Source organism: Chrysochloris asiatica, unplaced genomic scaffold (genome assembly GCF_000296735.1).
Source record: "Chrysochloris asiatica unplaced genomic scaffold, ChrAsi1.0 scaffold00185, whole genome shotgun sequence".
NCBI classification, from domain to species: domain Eukaryota; kingdom Metazoa; phylum Chordata; class Mammalia; order Afrosoricida; family Chrysochloridae; genus Chrysochloris; species Chrysochloris asiatica.
In genome coordinates, this window is record NW_006408703.1 from 5,536,398 (window position 1) to 5,547,604 (window position 11,207).

At 35.7% G+C, this 11,207-nt stretch overlaps 1 protein-coding gene across 3 annotated transcripts in view; it reads right to left on the reverse strand.

Moving 5' to 3' along the window:
- Positions 1-11,207, reverse strand: part of EPHA7 (EPH receptor A7) — a 266,105-nt gene that overhangs the window by 159,971 nt on the left and 94,927 nt on the right. For all 3 annotated transcript variants that reach the window (XM_006872168.1, XM_006872167.1, XM_006872166.1), the window contains exons 4-5: positions 10,145-10,300; positions 8,963-9,298 (exon numbers count right to left, since the gene is read on the reverse strand). In XM_006872168.1, coding sequence (XP_006872230.1) covers positions 8,963-9,298; positions 10,145-10,300 — 492 coding nt within the window. The remainder of the gene's footprint in view (positions 1-8,962; positions 9,299-10,144; positions 10,301-11,207) is intronic.

Genomic DNA, 11,207 nt, shown 5'->3' on the forward strand with positions numbered 1-11,207 from the left:
TAAATCTTTATTTATATTTTTCTTTGGAAACTATCATTAATTAAATATATAATTAATGACAGCATCTGAAGAAAAATGTAATTGAATCAATATTTATTTTCATCACTAAAATATTTAGTCATTAAAAGAATGAAATTTCATTCACAGAGTCTATGTCTCCTACTTGCTAAGCAAAGCATATGAATTACTAAAATGCCATGTCTTGTGGCAAGAATTAGCATGACTTAATCCTGATATGCCTTTCAGATACCTTAAATTTATAAAATGTTTGTAGTCACAACAGAAATTCATATTTTGAATATATTATAAAAGAATCTTAGTTGATTTTTTCTCCACAGATGGCATAAATGTGTATGTATGTTTTTAAAAACATTAACCCAATTTCCACAAATTTTTAATTTATATTTTATATCATTTTGTAAAGATACTGCATTTAATATTACTTGATATAGTTAGCAATTGCACAAACACACAAAAATAAGATTTTCTTTATAGCATGTTCCCTTAAAAGCTTAAAAACATAAACTTAACTGGACTTAATTTATTCTGTCTAAAGGACACAAAACAAGATGGACTACTACTTTTTATCAATGAAGAGAGATAATCTGGGTTAATTTATGAGAAAAATAGTCACAGCTGGCACAAATTAATACATCTGAGTCAAAATATTTTAGATATACATAGGAAATGACCTTTGGTACTACCTTTTTTTTGTATTATTTTTCCTTATGTATAATGTTACATCAAATAACTATTTTATTTGCAATATTATACTAATGTTACAAATCAAAGAAAATCCTGAAACAAATTCTTAATTTCAGCAGATAAATCAGATTTGGTTATTGCATGGAAAACATAAGGGAAAATAGTTAAATTAAAATAGACAAGGCTATTTTAAATTTTCTTGAACAAGGGCAGTAAAATCATTTCCAAAAGACAAATCCTATACTTATGTTTGTCTCTCATACTCCAGACATATTATCAGAAGGGACCAGTACCTGGAGAAGGATATCATGTTTGGTAAATTTGAGGGTTGGAGAAAAAGAGGAAAACCCCCAATGAGATGGATTGGCACAGTGGCAGCAGAAACGAATTTAGGTGTAGCAACAATTGTGAAATCTGCACAACACCAGGCAGTGCTTCGTTCTGCTGTACACAGCGATCTATGCATCGGTACCCAATCGATGACACCTAACAACAATAACAACAATACTTAACAATGCTATCTCCCTGAAATTACAACTATTGTTGATACCTTCAGGAAATTACACTTCATAGTATGCTCCCTTTCATGCAATAGTGTTTCTCATCAGATTATTGACTCAATCTGCAAATTCCCACATAAATTTGTGTAGGCAAAATCTTCATCAGAAGTCTCTATAATAATAATACATAAATTATTAAGCTTAATAATTCTGAGACAAGTAAGCTCTTAGGTGGCAAAAATAGTTTGTGCACTGACTGCTAAACTAAATGTTGGCAGTTCAAATTCATCCAGAAGTACCACGGAAGAAAACATTTGGCTGGTGATCTGCTTCTGCTATGATTACCTAAAGCAAAAAAATCTCTATGAAGCAGTTCTATTATGTAACATATGGGCCATCAAATATCTAAATAGACTCCACAGCAACTAATATCAATCAAACGTACCAAGTACAGTGTGCTTATATTATAGTGTGCTTGACATTTATAATCTGGGTGACCTATGTAAAGTCACACACTCTAAGACTCAGCTTTTAACTATAAAATGGTAGTGATACTTTCCTTACCAACCTCAAAAGTTTACTTCAAATTTAACAAAATTTACTTTAAATATGTGTATAAGTAATACATGTATCTATCATTCACACCTATACAACACAATTGACTTTGAAAGAAAGAAAATAGTGTTGTTGATTTTTTTTTTTTTGAGAGAGAGACTTTATATTTTTAAAAGAATTAAAATATATCTACCATAACGACTTTGAGAACTCAGATAACGCCTAGACCAGGCCATGCTATTTTCAGTAGTCTTATAGGAGAGTCCTGGTTTGGCGCTGCAGGTTAATGTGCTAGACTGCAATGCCGTCTGAATTGCAAGGTCGACGGTTCAAGCTCACCAGGTGTTCCTTGGAAACCCTATACAGGGTCACTATGGGGTGGAACTGACTTGACAGCACTTAACAACAACAACATAGGCATGTGAAAGCTAGACAATGAATAAGGAAGACCAAGTAAGAACTGATGTATTTGAATTATGGTGTTGGTAGAGAATCTGAATACATCATGGAATGCCAGATGAATGAACAAATCAGTCTAAGAAGGACAGTTAGAGTGCTCCTTGTAAGCAAGGGTGGTGAGACCTCTCATTCTCTGCACATGGGATCAGGAAGGACCAGTCCCTGAAGAAGGAAATCATGCTTGGTTAAAAGGTGGGTCAGCAAACAAGAGGGAGAGCGCCAACAAGATGGACTGACCCAGTTGCTACAATAATGGACTCAAACATAGCAAACAATTATAAAGACAGTGTGGGACCAGGTAGCATTCATTCTGCTCCACATAGGATGTTATGAATCAGAAATGGCTTCAAGGCACCTAACAGCAACAATAATGAAAGCCTCTCTGATGCCTTCTTGTATTTTCAAAATATGTCTTCTACATGGTTGTGTTTGCTTTAGGCTTTCAAAAGAATCCAGCCTAGACAAGTGCTTTTTACAGCAATTTATTATATATAACATGTTAAATGTATTGTGAACTATATACAAAAATTTTAAACTTTAGTCAGAGTCAATTACAGCACTTGCCAACTCAAAAAACATTCAGGTTCCCCCTACTGTCAACCAAGTAAAAGGTCTACTTTCCTGAAAAATAGACTTACCAATTTGTCTGTCCTACATTTCTTTATTGATCCATTCTATATACAATGGTGTGGTGCTATAGGATAATGCACAAGACCACACAGTCAGTTTGAACCAAAAGATTTGTGGTTCAAATTTACCAGGTGAATTCTCGGAAACCCTGTACAGGGTCTCTAAGAGTCGGAACTGACTGCAAGGCACTTAACAACAACAACAACAACAATATTCTCTAAATACACCTGAACGCTGCTCCTGTTATTCTTCTATATTAATTTAACTCTACTGAATATTGCGATGGGCTGCTTACACCCAATTTGTCAAAGAGCTGAAGAATTCATGTGCCCAGCTGTTGAGGTACATCCCAGAGAGCAAATTCAGTTATCTTTCCCCTTCAGCATCAACTTGTCTGTGGAATGACACCTCATTATTACCTGGAGAAGCTGGAAGCCAATGTCTGGATGACTCAGGACAAAGACCAACACTGTGGGATAAGGCACTAGATAGACCACAAGATTGGTGGTTCAAACTCACCAGTCGCTCCTTGGAAATCTTATACTGGGTCACTATGAGTCAGAACCGATGAGACAGCACAACCCTTTCAACTGGGGAAAATTCAGTTGGTCCATTACAAGTGGAGAGCACCCCTGCGGGTTGGCTAAGAATTCAGAAAAATTAGCATCACAACTCAATTTCCCCTCTGCTTATTCCTACTCCCTGTCTCCTCTTCTGATGTTTTTAATTCATCTCCATCTAAGTAGCTACATTTCCTTAGGAGTCCAACTTGATAAAGTGTCCTTAATTTCTTTAAAAAGGTGTCAATTTTCATCCTAATTCATTAGTGATGTTTTCAAGAGTACACCAACAGTTTTCAATCCCACTAAGTGTTATAGTTTCTATATACTGGTAGTCCTGACTGACAACAGGGTTCTATTTCTACAATTCTGTGGTAAGTCTGTTCTGACATAAGTTTACTCTCTCATTTTTAGAAAGTTTTCCTTATTATTGACTTTTATTATCAGTATCTTTATAAGTCCTAACTTTATCTGTCTTTGGGATTTGTATGACTATGATATTGGCAATTTGCAGGCTGGTGCTATCATTTTCGTGCATATCACACAGGAGTCCTGGTGTGGCGCTGTGGGTTAACACGCCAGACTGCAATGCTGTTTGAAATGTAAGGTCGCTGATTCAAGCTCACCAGCTGCTCCTTGGAAACCCTATACAGGGTTGCTATGGGTTGCAATTGACTCGAGGGCACTCAACAACAACCACAACAAGTGGCATTGTGGGTTAATATGCTAGACTATGACATTAGCTTAACTGCAAGATCAGCAGTTCAAGCTCACCAGCCACTCCTTGGAAACCCATACAGGGTTGCTATGGGTCGGAACTAATTCAACAGCCATTAACAATAACAAATAATAAAGGATAGTTGTAAGTGTAATACATCATAACTTCATTAAGCCATAAATCAGGTACTACGTGTACATATCACTCAGTTATCAAGATTTGCAATCAATAATGATTAGTATACAAAAAGAAATATTAGATAGTGGAGACATTAACATGACAGAGTTCCTGTCTGAAAGGTGATAGCCAAGTCCCTTTGAGGAAAGATCACATATACTTTCTTTAAAGGTTTTTTTCTAACAAAGTTAAAAATTCTTTAAGTGATCCCATAGTGAATGAAGATATTATAGAAATAGTAATTTTAGGGTGATCTGTCTTTATTAACTTTCATATCTCTGCAGACCATTTTTAAGCTAATGTTTTTGTTCTTTGTAAGGAGCCCTGGTGGCACAGTGATTAAAGCAGCTCAGCAACTAACTAGAAGTTCAGTGATTTAAACCCACTAGCTGCTGTGCAAAAGAAAGATTTAGCAGTGTGCTTCCATAAAGATTTGTTGTTGTTATGTGCTGTGGAGTCGGTTCCGACTCATAGCGACCCTGCACAGGATTTCCGAGGCTGTTAATCTTTATGGGAGCAGAACGCCTCATCTTTCTCCTGCGGAGCAGCTGGTAGTTTCGAACTGCTGACCTTGTGGTTTGCAGCCCGATTCGAAACCACTATGTTTATAGCCTAGGAAATCCTACCGGGTCATTCTCCTCAATCCTATCGGGTGCTATGAGTTAGAATCAACTTCATGGCAGTGGGTTTGATTGAGTTGATTTGGTCTGTAAAAGGCTGTAATGGCAATTCAAACACTTTAGTTTTGGGGAAGTGGGTGTCCTATATATGAAAAACCAAACCCATTCTTGGAGAATTAGATTAATTGGCATCTTCCCTATGAAGTAGCCTGTTTTTTCCATGGAAACATTCCTTCAGCATGCTGTCTGACACATACTTCACATTATAGTCACATGCATCATCATTAGTGTGTAAATAAATGTATATCTGCTACAATGTATACTCCTTATAAGAAAAGGACCATTCTTAATCCTTATCTCCACAGCTTCTAGATATAAAGTCCAAGCTAAGTAGTAATTATAAATATAAAGCTGAATTAATATTTAAAAAGATGTATTTAGATATTCAGAATACTTGAAATTTTAAGACCTTATTTGTTCAAGAAAGCTTCCAATGCAAGGGGAAATGAGGATCATAATGCTATAAATTAATGTTTTTTCTCTCACTTAGATTTTTAAAAAATATCTCCAGTACTCATAAACTGGATATCTGTTATTATACTCTTAATCAGACAATATCATCCCTAATAATACAAACAACATTCAAAAGAATATATATTTCAGTTGATTTATATATGTGATATGTCCCTGATAAGTAAATGTAAAAATTACATAAATGTAAATATTGATGAACTAAGCTTCTCCATACACATCTCATCTTAAATATTGTTCTACATAAGAACTTGGATATCAAGATACTTTGTGACTAGATAAAAAGCATATGAGTCAGAACTCATATTTTTATATAAGCCAAACAAAATTAATTTATCCTTCCTCCAAAATTATGACACATAATTGCCAATTCTGAGATCCCATTGTTTTTCCCAACATTGTAACATGTCTTAGTTATCTATTGCTGCTATATTTAGTGCTGCTTTACAACAAACGGATGTCTCCAGCAAACAGAATTTTCTTTTCACACAGTTTAGAATGCTGGCTCCAGGGGAAAGCTTTCTCTCTGTCGGCTTTAGAAGATGATTCCAGTTTCTTATCAGCTTTTGCTTCTGGGAAATTTTCATGTGTCTTAGCATCCTCTTCTGCAGTCTCTGCTTTTCCCACATTCTTCTTTAATCTCTTTTATATTTCAAGAGATTGACTCAAAATACACCCTCCACTAATCTTGTCTCATTAACATATCAAACACAACTCTTTCCTAAATGGGATTATAATCTCAGGCATAGAAGTTAAGATTCATAACACATATTTAGGGAGGGACACAATTTAAGTCATAATACAACAGGTAAAGATTTTAGTGTTTTGCCTTGACAAGTTAACAGTGTTATGTAAGTAGAGGACTAACCAGCACTCATGTTACTACTTTACTGAAATATCACTGTTAATAAAGTTTCTAAGGTTTTCTCTAGTATCCTCTTATTTAACAGGATAGTAAAAGAAGGTAGATATTTTATTCATACTGGGATACATGAAGAAAAACCTGGCATCAGGATTGGAAGAAGACTCATTAACAACCGGCAACACGCAACTGATAAAACCTTGCTTGCTGAAAGTGAAGAAAACTTAAAATATGTACTGATAAAGATCAAAAAGCACAGCCATCAGTATGGATTGCATCTCAATATAAAGAAAACAAAAATCCTCACCACTGGACCAATAAACAGCATTCCTATCAATGGAGAAAAGATTGAAGTTGTCAAAAATGTCATTTTTCTTGAATCAATCATCAACACTCATGCAAGCAGCAGTCAAGAAATCAAGTGACGTATTGCATTAGGCAAATCTGCTGCACACGACCTCTTTAAAGTGATAAAGAACAAAGATGACAGCTTGAGGACTAAGGTGAGCTTAATCCAAGCTATGGTATTTTCAATAATGTAACATGCATGTGAAAGTTGGACAGTGAATAAGGAAGACCATAGAAGAACTGGTGCATTTGAGTTACAGTGCTAGAGGAGAGTATTTTCAAAGCACCATGGGCTGCCAAAAGAACAAACAGATCTGTGTTGGAAGAAGTACAGCCAAAGTGCTCTTTGGAAGCCAAGATGGCCAGACTTCATCTCTCATATTGTTATTCAGACATATTTTCAGGAGGGACCAGTCACTGGAGAGGTTATCACGTTTGGTAAGGTGGAGGGTTAGAGAAAAGGAAGAAGACCCCCAGCGAGATGGATTGGCAAAACAGAAGCATCAAAGAGCTCAAGCTTGGCAACAACTGTGAGGTTAGGCCAGGACTGGGCAGTGTTTCATTCTGTTGTGCATAGGGTTGCTATGAGTCGGTACCAACTCGATGGCACCTGACAATAACAACAACAACCCAAGAACACATTAATGGCAGAGCAGGGGCTGGAACCCACGCCTTAACACCAATGTCCCTATTCCTATCCTAAGCAACAAGCTGGAGTTCTTTACTGCACTTCCATTTACACAAACACTGATATAGGGCATCTTATTCTTGAGTTCCAGACTCCAAACTTAATAGTAAACAAACTACAACATGTACAAACTGTCCTTCAAGAAACTGGCTGATTAATTTCCATCTTTATTCTCCATTCTTTCTGAGACAGATGCCAATATTGGAAAACTAACCAGAGAACTAGATTTATATTCAGTATTGAAGTTACTACAATATGCACTAGGTAGAAGATGAAGCTATTTAGTTAATGGGGAAGGAGAATTTTCAAGAATTAATGCAGATTTTCATTGACAGTCATAGATTTGAACAAAGTTTCAAATCATACTCCATTTTATAAAGAGCAAAAATTGGTGATATCCAAAAATAAAAATATTGGTTGATAGCTAAAATCAATAGAACAATAATGATTAACATATTACAAATTCCTTCTAGTAAAAACTAAATTAAAACTTAAAATTAACAACAGCCATCTGTTCAAAATGTCAAGCATGAGATCACATGTATAGTTTTCATTCTTTATATGCAATTCATATAAGTAATGTATTATTAAAATTGGCATGAAAATGAAGAATAAGATTAGTCTATCTCCAGGAATTTAGGATAAAACTGGTTAGGGTTGGACACCCAGTCCGTGATCAAGAGGACCTTATCATAAGCCTCTTACGATGCTCACACAACTGGATAATCTAGGAGAGGTTCAAGTTAATTCATGAGGATGACAAAGAACTTGGTTATATTTAATGCAGAGCATATTCCTTCAACAGTAAGACTTTTTAAAAAAAGATTGAGAAATCCCAAGATTTCTGAAATCTTCAGTAATAAGATTTTTCTATATAAAATATTTAATTTCAGAAACTCACTTCCCAATTTTTATTCACAAATATAAGTACCCCAATAAAGAATTATTGAGGAAAGCAACTCAAATTCCAGTAAGAAAATACGTGAAAAACTGCTTTTCAGTTAAGTTACAAGTTCACAATTACCATGGTTATGACATTTCTTTTGAAAGCCTCATGAAATCTGCCAAGTTCTTATTCCAATCTTATAGACATTAATATATATGATCACATATATATTGATGAACTTAAAATTCTTTTATGTAAATTTAAATGTAGATTTGGCACATATGAGTATTACAATGATCAGATTCTGTATAGTAAAAATTGGTTAATGCTAAGTGAAAATATGTAGTCAACTTTCATTATTCTTAATTATGTGCATATTATGATTATGAATATTTACCAAAAACAAAAAAGTGAGAAATATCCTATACCTAAATTTTTTCTAATATTTTCACTCTCCTCTGTTTGGCTATCTTCCAACAGAGTTGCTTTTCTTCAAGCAGTCTTAACTGGTTTACAATTCATCTCTTTTTATTTCCCCTGCCAGAACTCTGGAGGAGAAGTTAATGAGTATAGCAATGGTTTAACAGGTAACAGAAGAATAGCAAAGAAAAGTTAAAGGTGCAAATAATCAATGAGCTAGAATAATCAAGTTCTGTATAGACAAATTAACTAAATATTCACTGACACATTATTCATTCTTTGAAGACAATCACAAAAACATACCTGCTTGACCAGTGGTGATACTGACAGCTGCAAAGAGCCTCTGGGACCGGCTTAAGTCAGAAACTCCATTTACAGCTTCAACTTCGAAAGTATAGTTCGCATGGGCTAATAGGTCCATGACAGTGACATAGTTATCCTCTAATCCAGTCTGTTGAGGCATGTATCCAATGTTACTCCCACAGGGAACACATTCACCCTGTTCCCAACTGCACCGCTTACACAAAATTCTGTAGGTCACATCATTTCTCCCCCCATTGTCTGCAGGAGGGCTCCATTCCAAGCTTACTGTAGTTTGGTTGATGTTGAAAATGAGGTTCTGTGGTGCAGATGGAGGTCCTTTGGAAACAAACAAATAATAATAAATTAAACAAATAAGCAAAAATAGAAGTTACACAAAAGTAAAGAAAGGATCTGTGTGAAGCATTAAGCTAGTGGCTCAATTACCAAGGAGAAAACTAGTCAAAATGCTTTCTTTGCCATAAACATTTCATTACCTTCACTAAAGAAACCATATAAAAGCCTTCTTGAATTCACTTGGCAAGAAGCTTTATTTATTTTCCATTTAATATGTAAAAACCAAAACAGGATAGCAACTGTCTTTGTACTTTTGCCACAGTCTTAGCTATTTTTCTTCCAAGCAATTAAAAAAGAACAGCTAATGCAGCTAAAAAAGAACAGTTGTGCAGTTGTTTTAAAATAGTTTTTCTTTAGCCATATAACAGAGTATATATTTATTCATTCTTAATGTGCTCAAGAATTATTTATAGTAGTGTCTGAGATAGGCTTTGGATTTGGGCCTCTCAAATATTCATTAATTGAAGCCCCAAAACTCCTGCTGTATTTTGTTTTGAAATTTTAATCCTAGAGCTATTATTTTTTAATCACACTTCATATCCATGCAAGAATCCAATAAATTTTACATTTTATTTGTGATACACATACAAAATGTTATTAAAATATACCTTGATTTTGAAGACATGAAAAACTACACTGAAGATGAACGAAAACGTATATATTTTTTGCAGTATATTTTAACCTTGTTCATGAAAAATTTTAAGAAAATTTAGGTAAAATTGAGAATGTATTCACAAACTCAGTACCCGTATCTCAAGAATGCCCTGATGTTACCAGTGAGTAGAAGAGATGAGAAAGTCCTTTACTTTCATGTTTCTAAGAACTTACTTGTGCACGCAACATACGGAGGGTCAGATGGAGCCCTGTAATACCCATCTTCACATTCACATCTTGAGGAGCCTTCTTTATCAGAAAAACTGTGAGTTGGGCAACGAGAGCACTGTAGATCTTGAGAGGAAGATTTGTAGAATCCACGGCCGCAGGCTGGGTAGGCACAAAAATCAAACAGTGAACATGAGAACATGAGAGCAAATAGAATTTAACTACTTATTTTTAGCAATATTTAACAAAGGCTAAAATATAAAATTTGATGATCAGAGCTCAACGAGAAGAAGAAAGAAGAGGAATGAAAGAGTAATCTGATACAATTTGATGAACTTGGCCTACACCTATGGATTCAATAGCTCAAAAGAGGGAATAAATCTTTACAGCGAGGATCATTCCCACCCCCTCAATACACAGGGTAGACAGCGATGGGCAACTTGGACACTGGCTACCCAAAATGGGGGCCAGAGGGCTACAAAGGCAAGAAGCGACTGGCTTACAAGCTTTCAAGAGGAAGCCTAGATCCAGAGGATGCAGAGGAAAGCATAATCTCCACTGAGTTGTATCCAATCTGTCTGGGCAGGACTGATGAAAAGAGATGGGGACAGCATTCATGTGGTAAAATAGTGAATAATTACCATCAGGACTGACTGTGAGGGTTGGAAATGAAAAGGTAGACATTTTGTAGCAAAAGGAGGGGAGTGGTTGACTTTTCAGGCAAGGAGCGGAGGTGACTGGGACCAACAAGGGAGAAGAGCAGAGTACAGGACCCTACCCAGAGAAACAGTGATGCCAGAGATGGAGGCAGAGATGATGACATGGAGAGATGGAGTGGCTGGGAACTCTAGAACCAGCAAGGGAGAGGGGCTGTGTGCTGACGAACAAGGGGCAGGCTTGCAGGGTATACCCTTTGGTTGCATGATGACGCATGGAGGGGATTGTAACCATGGCAATGTAATGATATACAATAGGATGAATGTAAAGCTAATGTTCTCCCATGTAAACTAACACATAATTCACAATAAAACATTAAAAAAAAAAAAAGAGTATACTGAATACACTAAAT